The following is a 17,610-nucleotide window of genomic DNA, read 5'->3' as shown; positions in this document are numbered from 1 at the left end:
GCTTCTTTCTCCAGATTATCCTGGGGCTGGGAAGTTGTGCAAGAGTTTTAAAGTGATTCATTGAAGGAACCAGCTTGTCAGCCCTGGAGCCTGAAGCCCTCTGTTTGCAGCAGTACAGGGTAGCTGCTAAACAAGCATCTGATTTTCTTTGGGTGATGTCATAGCCCTGAATTTGGGTGACCGTGCTGAGGTGTGAGAGGGAAGTTCAGGCAACATATTCCAGGCAGTCCCTGCTGCCTTTCATCTGCCAACTTGCTATTTTCCTGCTTTTTATCCAGGTTAAATCTGATTCCTCTAAAATCAATGACAAAAAAATATCTTTTTTTTTGTTTGCCTGTTTTCCCTCTCCTTTTCCTCCTTCCTTCCCTTCCTTTTCTTTCTCTTTCCCTGTTCTCTTTTGGTTTTAATGTTTTTTAATCTAATCTGACTAACAGAGCATCCAGATGCTGTGGTCTAGATATCTTTATAAAGACCCAATCCCTGCCTCTCAAATCTTACCCTCTTGACTTGATTACAGCACAGAGTGGGAGGATGAGAAAGCCATAGGGGACACAGGGAAAATGGTACATTACAGCTCATCAGAGCAGATGAACAAAAGATTAATTGTATTTACATAATATGTGAGTAAATAACAATCTGAGTATCATTTCTTGTGAGGTCCTGAAGAGCTTGAGTGAATAAGTTTTGGTCCCCACTTAGATTCACTTTGTGGTCATGTTCCTTCCCAGCAAGATGGCTTGGATAAGGCACAAAGATGGTTGCTGAATGAGTGATATTGAAAAGAAAGTCTTAAGAAAAACCCTGAAGTTGAGGATAAAGAAATTAATTCTTATGGGAGGAGAAAAGGGGAACTGGATGCTTTGAGATGAGTAATGGAGGAATTGGTGGTAGTGGCTATGTCTGGTCCTGAATGGAGATGACTCCTACTCTTTGGGGGAAGGAAGGGTGAAAATCCATTGCCAAGAGTTGAGTTTGTCTTGCCAAAGATGCCTACAATGCAGTCAGCAATAGGTGAGCTCTAGTTTTCTTCTGTAGAAAGTGGAGATCCCGTCAATGCTACCAGGGATCACGAGGGAGCAGTATGAAGGAAAAGTAGGAAAGATTCCCTTACCTGAATGCTCTGGATAACAAGAAAGGCACAGGGGAAAACAAGTGATCTGGGACACCGATATGAGGTGGACACTGTTGGCAGGTGGATGGGTCATTGTATTAAACCTTCATGGATGTTTTACCTGTTCCCATGTAGGATGCCTACCATTCAAAATAGATCAGACCCATTTTCTTTTTGAAAAAAACCAGTAACAGAGAGTGAAACTGTACAAAATAAGGTTAGAAGAAAACCCATGCAATATCACAAGACTGTGAAAGATCCCTACATGCTTCATCCCTAGGAGAGGATGATAACTCAGAGTATCCGGTCTGTCTCCAGCTTATACTGGAAAACAGCATGGTGAAATCTTCATGAAATCATAACTATATATGTATGAAGCACCATAAAGGAACCAAACTAATTAGTTCAGGGCTAAGATCACATAGTCTCAAAGAGGTTTCATCGCCCTCTTTAGCAGAATTCTCATGATGGCTCTCACTGGGGACTCACTCAGGTATAGCTGTGATGAGGGCCATAACACATATATGAGAGAAAAGGAGAGAAAGGGTTCTCATATTTCTGAGACTTCATTATTTCTGCAAGCTACAGCAAAACACGTTTGCAGGCATTCTACAAGGAGTTATAAATAAAGAAAATTAAACTACCATTGACCCAACGAGTACAGCCCATTTCATGCAGTGTTTTCACTGCAAAAGCTCTCTGACTTGATAACTGGCAAAATTTGGTGATTTGAGGTGTGCATCACTGATGATACGAGTAATTGGCAAGGGTGGAGGATATTATTTTAAAGAGATTGACTCATTTGAAAGCATTTAAGGAATAGAATGAAGCTACGCACATAAAATGAATCAACAAGAGTTTGCTTTCAAATGTGTTGCCCCGGTACAGATTAAGCTGGATTTTAGCTCCTCTGGAATCTGAACGAGGTCCCCTTAGAGTTGGGGGAAAGGCTTAATTTATTATACACCAAAGACAAAAGGAATGGGACTGTGCCCTTCCTTGGTACAGCTGTTGGCAGTGGATGTTTTTATTTCCCCTACATCATGTGAAAACTGTTCTTTTCCAACCTAGGTGATGTCCATTGCAGAGGAAAGGTGAAGAGAAACTGCCTCCGCTGGAAAATGCCCAAGATGATAACTCTTTTTTAAGGATCCTTCTGCTTGGGTCCTGCTGCAGGGTCTGTTCTGAGCAGATTAATGTTTTGCCCTCAAAAATACAAACCTGACCAGGCACCCAAAGATTGACACAGGCTGCAAAATGAGTACTACGTTTGAATTCGAACCCAGAGCCTAGTCCAAGCTCTGAGGTTTTATGCAGCACATCACCCAATGAAATTGCCTTTCTCTCCCCCAATCCCCCCCCCATTTCAATTAGAAAGAACATTAGGTCAATCAGATAAAGCCACATTGGGAGGATTTCCTCTTTATGGCGCTCGCCTCTTCAATTATCTATAATGAACTTCCTCACAGTACTGCAAAGCTTTTTATATGCAAACGAATCCTGTTTTGGGGCTGCCACAATCACTGCTTGTTAATGAACTTGAAACAAGTGTTATCAGAAAGGTTACAGCACCAGTGGTAGAGGGGGACGGGATAAAGCTAGGCAAGAAAGACCAGCCTGAAGAGCTGGGATTGGCCTGCAGGTAATGTAGTGGACTATCTCCAACCCTCATCCTCCAGCCCCCTTCGGAGGCTTTTCCATTTGACAGGCATCAGGCAAAATGCCCACTCTTGGGAAATGGCTGCTCAGCAGCAGATAGGGCTTTCCCATCCTCCTGTCCCACTGATTCACTCTGCCAATGCACCTCTCTCTCAACTCCTATATCTGGGGAGAAAAAAAATTGAGATGATGTTGCCAAGGTCTTTTCTTATGCCAGGAGAAAGAGAGGGAGCTCATTCAGAGGCCCCAGGACGTGTTGGGCAGGGGAAGGGGAAGGGTCAGGGAGTGTTGAAGCCATACAGTCCCAAATGGTATTTACACATGATATCTGCTGGCGTGATCAGAACTCTTGTTTTAATATAGCCTAGACCACCTCCTTCCCCTGCCCTCTGGGTTTTTTAAAGGTCTAAGTCACTTAGGGTTAGATTATGCCTCACTTTCTCATGCTAAGTAGCTACTTAACCCTGCAGCTAGCCTTAACTTGGTGTGCCTTGACAGGGTAGGATCATTAGACTCAAGGTTGGAAAGACTTTGTAGACTCTCAAGCCTTGCCCTTTTGTCAAGGCAAACACTTCTACGACACTTTAGCCATTGTGTTTCAGCGTTGGTAGTTCCCTGGGGACATTTCATCATGGGACAGGACAACAGCAAGAGCAGAGAGTGTTGGAACAGAGTGTAGCTCCTCAAGCACTCCTGGGGGTCAGACACAGCCTCTTTCCACACTGGCTGTGTCTTGTACCTGATGAGGTATAAGGCAACTTCCACTGCGTATGTATATACTCAGCTTCCTGGAGCCTCCTCACACATGTCTGCTTGTTGAAGTGCTGCTCAGAACCAGGATCCCCAAGACAGCAGAGAATCACAGGGGTAAAGCTCATCACTGCAATGCAGTACCGCATGGGCTTGCCACCTCCAATCCTTACACCATCCAACCAGGTTAATGTGATGGCCTATTAAGCCTCAGTCCTTGGTAGCACTTATTAAGCTAGGCCTTGTGCCAGATTAGCCCAGACAAATGGCCACCAGACCCAAGATGGTTTACTTCCATCCAGCTCCAGTGACTGTGTGCTTGGCTGTCCTGGTTCTGGTGTTAGCCTGGGCAAAGCCAATTGAAGTCCATCAGTAGCTGTCAAGTACTTATACCATTAGCATCACCCTATAAGTGCAGATGAGAAATCAGGTTGCCCCAAAGGGCTCTTCAGTCTGGCATCTCCACTAGGACAGACAGATCCTCCTTGGGGACTGAGGAAGGCTTCTGAACTTCACTGCAGCGATGTGCTAGGTGGTTACTGGATTTTCTTCCTGCCTCGGCCATGGATCAGCTCAAACCCGCAGTGTGATGATTGATGGCTCTTGTAATTCTATTCCTGTTTGGTGTAACTGCAGATGTTACACGTCTAATCCATTTCTTTATCTTCCTAAGCTATTTGCTTCAGTAAGATGCTTCCACCATCTGCTCTAACAAGCTCCCAGGCTCTCATAAGCCATAAATTCCACCTTTGAGCCTTTCAGTCCCTTTCCCTACTTTCCAGCTCTGGATCAGTCATTTTCCTCCTTGCCCACACCTACAGATTAAGCTTGCACCTCTCTATATAAGTTCCCTGTCTCTGCTTGCACCGGCTGGACCTGGCTTTAATGTTGGGCAGGGTAGGCTGAAATGGTGTTGCTCTCTGGACTGGATAGGGTGGCTGCACCATCATGATACCATAGTGCTCTACAGAGAGCAGGCAGTGTGCCAAATACAGTGCAGAGAAGAAAAAGAGGAGACAGGCTTTCTCTTGGCATCTAGGAGTTGAAAAGACTTAAAAGAGGGGACAGCCAGGCACTCACAAGTGATCAAGACAACGTGGTCTGTGCATATGGCATGCTTATGTTTTGTAGCCTGTTACAGTGTTTTTTTTAAGGGATCCCATTTTATATCAAACTGCCTTGGATTAGCCAGGCAAACGCTGCAGTAATTTCCTAAAGAGCTGATAGCTTCCTAGAATACATGAATTTGACAGCTTGCAGTTGTCTGATTGTACTATGAAGCAGTGCATTGCTACTCCAACTAAAGCTGCACAAATTAATGAGACTTTGAATACAGCCTTCTGCATTGCAGCTTTGGGTGCCCAGACCTCTACCTGTGTGAGGGACCCACCAAGAGGCACTGGATTAGCAACATCCACTCAGCCTTGCTCCTTTTGTGAAATGGTGGCAAGCCTTTCCAAGGGATCTCCACACATTGTGTAACAGTCGTTTCTTGGGAGCTGAATCCATCTGTAATAAATATTCTGTCTCCTTCTAAGCCCAAACCCCCTCTCTTTTTAACGGCCCAGACTCTATAGCTTACAACATCTTGCTGGAGCTAGCTAGAGCTGTGCCTTTTGTACAATGGTGTGTTGGCTGTTAGGGAGGCAAGGAATTATGCTCAGATTTTTGTTTTATTCACTTCTCATGTCATGGCGTTGCGACTGGGCTAAGTCCCTGGAGGGAACAGGATTGCTTTCCCACTACCTGATTAACGGAGCAGGTATTAAAAAGCACCAGAAGTAGCTTCCCTGGGTCCTGAAGGTTGAAAGTCTGTAGCGCGAACAAGGGAGATAGGAAAGGTTGGTCTGTAAAAGGAATCCTTCCTCACCTGTTTATCTGAGCCTTCCCGGTAATGCTCCTTGAATACCCTTGTAATAGGCTGAGGCCCAGGGAGAGGCAAAGACTTTGTAATCTCTTGAAGCAAAGCATGAAGTGAGAAAGTTGAGAAGCATCAGAGGACTCCACCTGGGGCTGGGAAACCCATATGCTGACCTGACGCATTGTCTTCTCTCTCCCTAGGACTGTCCCCAGCTGCTACAGGCAGAGAAGATCCTGGTGCCAGTGGAAGTGATCAAGCCGATCACGCTGAAGGCCAAGAACCTACCCCAGCCGCAGTCGGGCCAGCGAGGCTACGAGTGCATCTTGAACATCCAGGGCAATGAGCAGCGGGTGCCGGCCTTGAGGTTCAACAGCTCCAGTGTACAGTGCCAGAACACTTCGGTGAGCAAGCCCTGCATGCTCGGGAGAGATGGAGGGGCCAAGGAGGACTAGGAGTGCCTACAGCACTGTCCCAATGGGATCTGGGGTTGCGTTGCAGCGCTTTTTACCTTATTGCCTACCCGATTCCAGCCACAGTCAAGGAAAGGCTGGTTGGTAGCTTGCAAACTGCCCTTTTTTGCTCTTTAGGCTGGCTGGTGTCACCACACAGTCGTTGCTTCTGCCCCTGGATCCCAGCATTTGGCCATGCCGGAGCACCTAAGGCATGACCCATAGGCATTATTATCAGCTTAACCTGCCCGTATCCTCACAGTGCCACATCCTTGTGTGCATTCAAAAGGGTTTCCAAAGGGATAGGTGTTCATGTCAACACTGAGAGTCAAGGTTATTACGTGGGGGTTTGGTGATGGGACATACAAAACCCCATATAAACAGTCTGACGGATGCCAGCATGTAATGGGTCAAAAGAAGGGTGAGATGCTGAAGGCTTGAGTCAAACCTTCCTCCAGCCACTGACTCACTGCATGACCTTTGGTTAGTCTCTTTGCTTCTGCCCACCTCGGCTTCCCCATCTGCAGTGCAGGACCAGTAACCCCCTTCCCAGGGAGCTTGTGTGAGTCATGACGGTGTCACCGCAGCAATGCCAGTTTTGGGGGCAAACACTTGCGTCTGCCAGGAGCTGCGCATATGTGCAATGGTGGTGTCTGCTTCTCCGGAGGTTTCTCCATGAGATTCACGTCTCCAAGACATGCATTTGAGTCATTCTTATTGCTGCTACTACGAGATGATTTATTAGTCAAAGAGCTAATTACAAGCTTTAGCCACTTCACTGCAGTTCTGCCACTCCATGCTGGGCAGCACTTGTTAAAATCCGTCACAACATATTCTGCTGCATTAAGCAGCGTGCTGAAGATTATAGACGGTTCACACATTTTACGATCTGTTGCAAACAAGCAACTTCCCAATGACACTCCTATATTTGTTACTTTGTCCCCCTCCCTCCCCCTGATTTTCATTACTGGTTAGTGGCCTGTGAGCATCCAGGTTTGAGGTTTCACAGAAATGGATGGCTTGAGAAATTAAGAAGGCATTACACTTTAAAATAAAAATAAATTTCTTCTATAATGGTAAAAGCCTCTGGCTAAAGGGGTATTATATGGACCTGGTCAGAGTCTACATATCTGTCCAAAGAGTCTTAGCAGGGAAGAGAGCAGCCACCCTTTAGAGTCATGAATTCTCTGGCACACATAGGCATCAGCATGAATTATCTCAGGATGATTTTAAGCATAGTTGGGCTGAGCAGGGGACTGACTGCCTCAGTAGTCCTGAAGGGTCCCTCTCAGCATCCAAGTTTGTGGTATCCAATAAATGAGCCTGTTTTTGAGAGGTAATGGTTACTATTCCCATACTACCTGCATGCTCCAAGAGGTTGCTAGTGCCTAGGACCAGAGAAGTGGGCTTCGATGAATCCCCAGATGCATTTGCTCATGGGATGCCTGAGTGCTGTGACAGCACCATGTTGATTTTAATGTTTGTTTTCATGCCAGAACATTCAAGGCTACTCCTGAGCTGCGCAGGGTGGTAGGGCTGAGTCTCAGGATAATTCCAAGGCACTCCACAACCTTGCTGCTGTGTGGTGTCTGTAGGGCGCCTGTCCCATGTTTGGTGGTGACTCAGGTGGACCTCTCTCTTCTCCAGGGAGAGAGGCTTATTTTGGAATAAACTAAATTCTTTTCTATCCTGTTTTTTGCCTCCCCTCTCCCTCTCTCTCCCCCCCTCTCTCTCTCCCCCCCTCTCTCCCCCCCTCTTTCCTTCTCTTTCCTTCTTTTTACTTCTCTTTCCTTCTTTTTTCTTCCCTTTTCTTTTGAAGGCACTTTGACTCTCTGATTTGGGTTCTTTTTTTTTTTTTTTCCTGAGAAATGTTATTTTATTGTTGCTCTGAGTTTGCCAGACACTGAGAGAAAGAGATGTGGAAGGGAGAGCCAGACAAAAGAAAGAAACATTCACACAGAGACAAAAAAGGAACAGAGAAGCCCAGGCTCTGTTAGAGCAGGTGGCAGAGGATGCAGACAATAGGGAAGGAGTGCTGTAGATATGTCTCCATCATGATTATTTCCTTCCCTGCTAGAATTAGCATTCAGTCTGGAGCCACTGCGATACAATGAGCCTCTGCTCCGAGGGTCACCTGGCTTTAGAAACAGCCGTATGAGCTTGTTTGCAAATTGAATCAGCCCCCTTCGACAGAGCTTTTTACTCAGCAGAGTTGCTGGATGAGACACTGAATGTAGCACCTGCATTGCAGGCTTGGAGAAGGTCCAAAGGAGGGTGGGAGGATGTGTTGTGATGGTGTGTCCCTGAAGGGATGCTATCCTGCCAGCAGATCTTTCTGTTGGTGATGCATGCTAGACTAAGCAATCATTTTTGGCTTGTTTTCCTTCATAAGCCTCAAGATCTACCCCCTCCCATCGTACACTAGGCACCGACGAGCTCAAATTCAGCTCTTGCAGAATAACTTCTGAAAAATGCAGGATTTTTCCTGCTTTAACACAGGATCGGATCATGAAAAAGCCTTAACTCTTGCTCTCCACTGCCTGGTCCCTCAAGTTTTACAGCAGGGATCAGAACCATCTTAAGCAGGTGCTTTTCTAAGTGGCTCCAACTTCAGTTAAAGGATGCTATAAGGACACCCAGGTGGGACCAGCCTACCTGATGGTGTGTCAGTAATGTCATATCCAGCACTGATGGTGCCTAGGTGCTCGGTCCAGTCAGTAGCCAGCTCTGTCTCTCCCCCTGTCTTTCCTGGAGGTATTTCATTTGATAACAGCAATAAGTCACTGCAGGCAGCATGCTTCGGGACAATTATTGTTCTTGTCAAGTGGTTTGAGACTCTCAGCTCTGGGTTTTGTCCTCTATCACACCACCCAAGGCACGCAATTATCACTCAGAGAGACCCTGCCTGCCATTCCTTATTGCACTTATGATAGCTCTGCCGACAGTGTGGACACAGAGTGATGGGAGGAAATGAAAAGGAGGGGAGCTAAGGAGACATATAAATAAATAAGTAAAAACGTCAGCAGGAATGGCTGAAATTGCTCGATCTATTAGGGTAGAGAGCAATCTCCCCAGTGGGAAACAGTGGGAGCCCCAGCACTTGCAATCAGCCCAATATTAGCAGCCTTCGGCATGAGGAACAGGGAGAGGGGTGAGAGATGACCCACCTGACCACGTCGTGATCATTGCCATTACCTGCTTCAATGACTAAGCCCACATTCTTGCTTGGTGGGAGCCTGCCCATTGCCTGGCCTTGGCACAAACAGGCAGCACACACTGATTTCTGGCAGCAAAATCCCTGCTGATAATTTGCCTCAAGTCCTTCACAGGTCTGTGTGTTGTGAGGCCCGAGAGGGTACAGCTGAAAGTGCTGTGTAACTTAGGGATAGGAAAAGCAAATATGTTATATTTGTCACATCATTGCACTTGAGCAAAAGATCTCAGCAGCATTTGACTCTGTGGTGTGGCTCACACAGTGGAGAGAGTGATAAAAAAAAAAACCCCAAGAAAAAACAGAGCTGGGAAAAAATGAGGAGCTATTCACAGAAATCATGGGAAAACACTTATGGGTGACCAAAGGAAGACAAGCACAGGGCTGTGAGTTGTACATCCACTTCTCAATTATTATGATGCATTATTATTATTTATCTACATTCAAATACCGCAGAGAAACCCCAATCATGATGTGAGGGTGATACCCAGACATAAAAATTCAGTCCCAGCTCTGGGAAGCAGAGAGTCCAAGGAGACGGGATGACTGTGGGCAAGAAGTTTTCTGCCTACGGTTTATGGCTGGAAAATTGAAGCAAAGAGGGATTAAATGATTTGCACAGGATCATGCAAGGAGTTGGTGGCAGAGCCAGGTACAGGAATCAATGCCCAGATTTGAGCTCTAATCACAAAAGTGGTGTCAGGGAAAACAGACTACCACCAAAATACTGCTAAAATGCTGCTTGTCTGCAGACGTTTCCCTGCCATTGGACATGCTTGAGGTATGAAGGGGAAACATCACGTAACTGCTCTTGGTTTATCGTCCTAAGCATGTCCAAGCCAAACTACCAAAGGGCTTTACCCGGTGATACAGCATCCCAGCAGGATGCAGCAAGAGGTCAAGCATGGCTATGGATTTGCACAAACTGCATGGCTCGGAGGTCTGTGAAGCTGAGTCCTTCTAATGCAGGGTGCTTGTAGTAACAGGATGGCCAAAAGAGCCAGGAATTTGCAGATTTCTGAAATGCAAAATATCTTTCCATGAAGGCAGCTAATGTTTGCATAGCTATTGTAGAACTGATAGCTGTGATTTTGCAGCCATCCTCTTGGTCCGAGGATAGTGAACTTCCATGAGACAAACAGTCAATGAGTTTACAGTAGCTTGCGTACAATATGTTAAATCACTAACAACATGGCAAAATGGCCAAGTGATGTGATGGGCTCAGCAGGAGTATCTGATACTAGCAAAGATTTTAAGAGACAAAGAGCTGGTACCTGGGAGTTCAAAACACACTGTGCTGTTCCTGTGAATTACAATAGCTCCTTCTAGCAGCTTTTTGGCGTTTCCTGATGAAAGCCAGTCTGCCTTTCCAGAAGGGTAGCCTCTCTTTCTCAGTTTGGGCCTCTAAATTGCCTGTAATTTTCTGCTTTGATTTGATTTGCATGCCAGGAATCCAGATTTGGCAGACTTAGGAGTCAGATTTACGTCTTTTGAGCAGTTTTGCCTGTGCTGGAGGAAGTTGTGCACGGCAATGTATACATACAAACCCTAATGGTATGAATGTTCTTAGCAGGGGTATCTGGGAAGCTCTGCTGTCCTGGAGATTGATACACCATCCCTTTTTTCTTCTCTGAAACATATTTCCATCTTATTGTTACAGCTGAGCGAATCCTTTTCAAAGACTCCTATTGAGTTCAGTGGGCTTTGAACAGGGGTCACAATGAGTTAGCAGTTCCTGTGGTCTGAAGAGGACGGAGCATTTACTTGCTGTTACTTTGCAAATTACTCTGTTTTGCTGCTGTGGAGCCCACGAGCTGTCTGAGCAGGCCGGGCATGGCAGCATGAGCATCCTCGTTCCAGCCCCCAGCTGGCTTCATCCTTGGAGCTCTTCCATGGGGATCCCATTGTTTATTCCCTCGCATCCGTTTCCAGTTCTGGATCAAGTCTGCTGAGTTAACAAGTCTAATATGTGTTTGCCCCTGGTGCCACAGACAGATAAGATCTAAAATCCCAGCTGGGCTCCTGCTGCTGGCGCTCGGATCCTCAGTGAGATGAAAGGCTCTGGGGGACTCCAGCTGCCTGTCCCTTGGCAGCCCCGTCTAGGCTCTGCTAACAGCTAAATCCCAACACGTACACAGGAGGCTCTGCTGAGGCAGAAAGTAGCGCTTTCTCAGGCACCTACAGACTCAACTCCTGACTTAAGGGTGACCAGTGGTTCTGTATATATGCTCTTTCCCATTCCCAACGAGCGTTCACAAAGTGCTGTGCAAAGCAGGCATTTGCAAAGCTCCTGAGTGGCAGAAGATTAATTATTCTCTACTTTTCAGGCGCTCTTCTTCCCACTCCTGTCTCCCCATCCTTGCTCCTAGCTCCAAAAAGCTGTGAAAAGCCAGTGTTGTGAGTCCAAGCGGCTCTGCATCATCTTGCATCTTGCTGGCAGTGACACCGAGAAGTGTCATAAAAATGCTAATACTGAATGAGACTGGCGGGTACGTCGCTACTGCAAAGGACTCTGCTAACCTGGCTGCTCTTTACTTCCATGGTAACCACAAAGCTTATACCCATAAATACCCTACGACTAGATCGTAATCACAGGGTCTTGCAGATTAGTGGCTAATTGTGTTTAGTTTGTCCAAAGAAAAATTACCGTGCAACAAGCACTCTGCCGTAATGGACTGAAATCACCATATACGATTTACTCGGCAATTATATGGTAATTAACGGATACTGAAAAACCTACCTCTAAAGGCTCAGAGATTTGGCATCTCTGTGGAAAACCACGCTGAGACTTTAAGTGATGGGGAACTCTTTAGTGGTCTCTAAAACATACCAAACCAAACCATACAGCTTACTGAATTATATTTAACCTTGTAGTGGGGAAAACATCTTTTTCTTTAAAAGTGGGAGTTTGTCCCGCTATAGATCCCAGTGCAGTGGGAGATTCCCGATCTCAGGAGGGTAAACCCTTATGTGCGCTGTGGTCAGTAATATAGCAGACATGAAATGTCTCTCTCCTTCTTGCCTTGTTCCCGTTCTGCCCTTAAAGCAACCATCTCCTCTCCCATTACGAGGCTTTTTGCCTTTTGGTGAAGTGTTGGATGGAAGCTGTTGATGGAGGTGGGCAGTGGGATCTGACGGGCAACTGGGTGAACCCTGTGTGAACTGGCTTATGAAAAACCAAAATCTAGCTGAAAACATACACTAAGCACCATGTGTCAGAGAGCTCTCCGAGTGGAGAAGGCCTCCAGAGATCAGCTTCCATTTCCTTCGTTAAGGCCAGATCTGCGTACCTTGACTGTGCCTGACAAGTGTTTGTTTGAGTCTGTCCAACTCTCTCAGAAGATTTCTATGGCTTTCTTAATATATATTTGCTGGAAACTGGATACCCCCTACTCCAGCTGAAGCCTTTCTGGCTCTGAGTAGGGAAAAATCATTGCCTCCTGGGGCTTACGTATGTAACAAACTCTAGCTAGTACATCCCCAAATGAGATTTGCTTGGGTTTTTTGGCAGCAATATGGCATTGTTGATTCACAATCTGTTTGTGATCTTCAGTAGTCCCCAGACACTTTCCTGCAGCACTGGCCAGTCACTCCAATTTCATATTTGTTTACATTGATTTCTCCTACTGAAGAATAGTCGGTACTTGCCTGTATTGAATTTCACTTTGTTGATTTTGGCCCGGTTCTACAATTTGTCAAGTTTGTTTTGAATTCTTAACCTTGCTTTTGGATGTTCCTGCACTCTTTCCCCAAACAGTGTCATTCACGAAATCTGTAGTCTATCATCCAAGTCAGTAGTGAAAATACTGAATAATGCCAGACCCAGGACAATACTCCATTTGAAACACCCTTCCAGCCTGACACTGAATTATTTGACTTTTTTTTTTTTTTCCCCCAGCAGCTTGTGCATATACCTTATGGTGGCTTCTTTTAGATCTTATTTCCCTGGTTTGTTTATGGGAATCTCCTGTAGGACAGTAGCAAATACTCTACTGAAATCAAGATAAATCACATCTGCTGCCTCCCCTTTATCCACAAAGCCATTAAGCCTGTCAAAAAAGGAAATTAGATTGGCTTGACACAATTTGTTCTTGACAAATCTATGCTGGCTGATTTTTATCACCTTATCATCTTGCAGGTGCTTATAAATTGATTGTTTAATAATTTGATGTACTTTCTTTCTGGGAAGTGAAGTTAGGCTGACAGGTCTATAATTACACAGAACTTCCATTTTCCCCTTTTTTAAGGTATTTCCATGATGTGCCTGTTCCCTGCTTTCTGAGACCTCACTCAGTTTCCAAGAGTTCTTCAAACTATCACTAGTGTAGATAACCTTACATACATGCTGAGCATCTATGGAGTACACAGCTGAGGTGTATTTGGATGGTAGACCCACAGTGCATAATGTACACCTTAAAGGTACACTCAAGAGTTGGCAAAATATTCTTCAGAGCTGTGCTCAACACCTAGAAGGCAGATTTCCAAGATAAGCCCCATCACATGCAAATACGCTTAAATCGTGGAATATTCACTTAACAGCTAAAAGTAGGCTATTGAGAGGGGCACGGCTTGCTCTATTGAGACCCACAACTTTGAGAGCACCCCGTGAGGTAGCTGACAGCTCCATTTCTCTTATTCATGACTTGTGGCACCACCTCTTGCCTTGTCCCATCCCCTCCCCACCTCTGGGCACCATGTAAGTCTGGGTTTGTTTTGTTTTGTTTTTTTTTCCCTCTCCCACTTCTAGTATTCGTACGAAGGGATGGAGATTAACAGCCTGCCGGTGGAGCTGACGGTCGTGTGGAACGGGAATTTCAACATTGACAACCCAGCACAGAACAAAGGTAAAGAGTTATTTCAACTTGTCCTTGGAAGTGGTAACCTTAGCAACGGGCCGCATCGCTCCCTATGCTTAACAAAGCAGCCACCATCTCCCTGTGCTGTCTGGTGCATACTTGTTCTCTGCACTCTGCAAATTACCAATTTTTTGTGTGCTTTCTGTTCTCCCCCCGCCCTTCTCTCTTTGCACCAGAGAAATATGACTCTCCCTCCCACTTGTGTTGCTTTCCCTCTTCCTTCATCCTCTTTGCTGCCCGCTTCTCCCCACATTTTTGTGTCTTGTTTTTATGCCCCTCCTTCTCCAGCTTTCTCCCTCTCTTCATTTTGTCCGCAGTGATGCTCTTCAAGTTAACATGCCAGGAGATCGGGCGCTCTCTGCTCAGAGGCAGTGTGGTAATGAACAAGGGAAGGGAGAGGGGGAGGAGAAAGGCTGCAGCTCGCCGTGGGAAAAGTCTGAACAAAATAAAATGATAATGGCAAAGGACAGAAAACCATCTCCTGCCCAGAGCCTGGCTCCGTTTAACTACCACCGATGGCACAGGATTGATGTGCCCCTCACAGAGGGATATTGCGTGTCCAGCCACAAGCCTGAGGCAGGCATTTGTGCTGGAGATGGACAGTCCATTCACATCTTCTTCCTTCTTGTTCATTACCCTCAGCCACCCTGAGGCCTTTCCCTCAGGCAACCTCTCTTCTCGGCTGCTCTGCATTTACAGCTCAGACCTGCAGACTCTCTCCTTCTCACATCACCACCTCTCAGAAGTTTCTCCCTCCCTCGCTTTACCTTCTCTTTTCTTGGACACTTTCTTCATCTTCTCCCACTCCATCTCTCCCCATCAGGTGCTCCCATGCTCCTCTCACACCATTTCACACCCATCCTCGTGCTGAGGGGTGATGGGTGAGGTTTCCACCAACACCACATTGAAGCTGGAGAGCGATACAGAAGGCAACTCTTCTCCCCACGGCATGATCCCTTCCTGTCCTTCTCCCCCTGCACCCACCTCTGTGATGTCTTTCTCTGCTGGCTCGAATAGCCAGTGGGTTCGAATAGCCAGTCTGAAAGCAAAAGGTTCTGCACTGTCCTCCCCAAAACTGTGGCTCTTGAAGGTTAAATCCACTCAGTAAACACAACAGGCTGGAGACCCTTGCCTAGCATCCAGCATCCAGTGTGGCACAGCCTGTGTCTCTCTCCATGCTGAAGCTGTCTGCCCTCTCTCCTGCTCTCCAAGTTGTGCCAAGGCATTGCCAGGACAGTGCTAATTTTCATGGGCCCAAACAGTGCCAGGGACTGTGCTAGCCTTTAACAGCGTGGGTTGGAGGTCAGGGTTTGGGCACTTGCCCCAGTCCTGCTTAGTTTTCTGCTGCCATTATAGCCTGAGCGTTCCTGATGCAACATGGTCCACATCAAGTATGCGAATGCTTTTTTGGGCAGTACTGAGCCGCCCTAGGTGATGTAGGAGTAAAATCAATATCTCATGATGATTGTGTCTTCAGGCATGTCTGTGCTGGTAACGTAAACCAGATCAGGGGGCGAACTCAAGAAATATCTGTGGTGCTCAGTCTTCAGCGCAGTCCCTTACAAGTTCTTGGATTGTTCAAACCCAAAAGGTTATAAGTAGTGACTAGGAAAAATCTGGGAAGTGACACTGGCTGGTGGCTATCCCAAATGAGTAGTTTGGATGATACCATCATGCTTTGGGTCAGAAGGAGAGCTTAGGCATGTGCACATGGATATACCACACGGAGGCATACCACATGCTCTCGAGGACACAGAGAGCTTTATTTACTAGCATAAATGTAGTGGCTACAAGCAAACACAAAACTCTGTCGGGGCTTTGGACAGTGCTGCAAACAAGCAGACCTTCTTCTCTGGAAAACTGAGAGGGAGAGGCAGAGGCAGGATTAGACCCAATGCCTTTCTAAGTGCAGTTGCACTGGGGTATACTGCCTTCAAGCAACCAAGATGTCACTACTTTCATAGCCAGCATCAGATGGGCTGGGTTGGTAGGCTGAAAGACTAAACTAAACCAAGCCTACTGAAGTGCCTGCAGAGATACTGATAGCATTGCAAGCAGAGCAACTCAGCAAATTTGAGAAAATCTAACAGAAAATTAAGGAAAGGGCTGTATCCCAGGAGGCCTGTAGCACACTGTGATTGACAGCTGTTTTGCAAACTTTTCTTGCACCCAACCTGGAGAAATAAAAAGTTTCTGAGCTTTTCCTTGCACGGGTTAATACTTGCTGACTTCTGGGGTGCCGGTATGAAGAGACAGACAGAGCTTTTCAGCACACATATCCAAAGCCTTTGAGCTTTGGGATTGTGCATAGTAATAACCACAGACAAGACTTTAGTCACCTACTGACACAGCAAAACAGAAGCACAAAGGGAAAATCCCCCATCTTATAAAGAAATCCACCAACATGCCCACAAATACAGAAAAAAAGCAAGTTTGAAGTCCTCGATTCTGCCATCTTCATCTTCAGGGAGGAGACTTTTACTATCAGCCCTCTGTGCAACCCAGGCCTCAGTTTACATATCAGTAAAATAAGGATAAATAACACTATCTTATTTCATAGGAGGACTGCAATGTTTTTAGTCTGTATTTGGAAAAAGCTTTGACTGCTTATAATCACTTAGCAGCCCAAGATGGAGCTAAGCATTAATCATTGCTGTCTGTATTAGAGGAGGATCAACTTAGTACTTCAAAGTGTAAAGCAGACTGAATTTCTGCAGCAGAAGAAGAAGGAAAGGCCAATTGTGAATCCCTGGATTCAGCCTCATAGTGAACCATTGTGGATTTACTATTATCTCTTAGGATTTCTGTTGAGGGGGAAACCTAAGTGACATTACCTTAGCACCCAGTTCTGGGTAGTTTCACACCAGGCAAATCCCCAAGTTTAAGTTGTGGGTGGACCGAGTCTAGAAAATAATTTTAGGATGAAGAGCTGAGGCTGAGACTGGTTATAGGTGGCACATTCAGGCAGTCTCTGAAAAAGGAAGGGACTGAGACCAAGTCACTGCCCAAGCACCTTTCCCCTGCAATCTCCTGCTTGCAGCCCATCACCCTACTGAGGACAGCATCCTTCCTTCTGCTCTCAGCTTCCCAAAATATCTTGCAAGGGGGATGAACTCTGTCAAGTGCAGTTTATTTCAAGAAGGATGTAAACATTTTTCCTCCTTTATTTACCCCGCCCTTGGAGAGGTCCCATCCTGCTTCTGGGACGAGCAGCCCAGAACGCTTTCCCCTCTCTCGCTCCTCATTCTGCCCTCTGACATCCCACCACTCTCCCATGCTGTCTGCAGCTCTCAGGTCCTTCTCTGTTTTCCTGTCCCTGCAGTTCACCTGTACAAGTGTGGGGCCATGCGGGACAGCTGCGGACTCTGCCTGAAAGCCGACCCGGACTTCGAGTGTGGCTGGTGCGAGGGGCAGAACCAGTGCACGCTGAAGCAGCACTGCCCAGCCCAAGACAGCCAGTGGCTGGAGTTGTCCAGCACCAAGGGCAAATGCACCAACCCCAAGATCATGGATGTAAGTCATGGATCTGCAAGAAGCTGGGGTATTCTCTCTCATACCCTTTCCTTGGTTTATTTTCCTGATTTGTCTTTGGGTTGGTGAGGGGAAGGTCAGGGCTGAGTTCTGGTGGGTCAGGCAAAGCCCCAGGCAACCTTGGGGATGGGAGGCCATGGTGACCTTCAAAGGTAGGCACGCAACTTCAGGTGTCTACAACG

General features: G+C 46.3%; 1 protein-coding gene across 1 annotated transcript in view; it reads left to right on the top strand.

Annotated features, from left to right (window-relative positions):
- Window positions 1-17,610, top strand: part of PLXNA4 (plexin A4) — a 456,388-nt gene that overhangs the window by 361,807 nt on the left and 76,971 nt on the right. The window contains exons 10-12 of the mRNA XM_050892199.1: window positions 5,582-5,782; window positions 13,789-13,885; window positions 17,220-17,410. Coding sequence (XP_050748156.1) covers window positions 5,582-5,782; window positions 13,789-13,885; window positions 17,220-17,410 — 489 coding nt within the window. The remainder of the gene's footprint in view (window positions 1-5,581; window positions 5,783-13,788; window positions 13,886-17,219; window positions 17,411-17,610) is intronic.

The sequence above is a fragment of the Gymnogyps californianus genome, chromosome 1, assembly GCF_018139145.2.
Source record: "Gymnogyps californianus isolate 813 chromosome 1, ASM1813914v2, whole genome shotgun sequence".
Classification (NCBI taxonomy): domain Eukaryota; kingdom Metazoa; phylum Chordata; class Aves; order Accipitriformes; family Cathartidae; genus Gymnogyps; species Gymnogyps californianus.
Note: the sequence above shows the minus strand (reverse complement) of the source record. Positions and strands in the feature narration are given on the sequence as shown.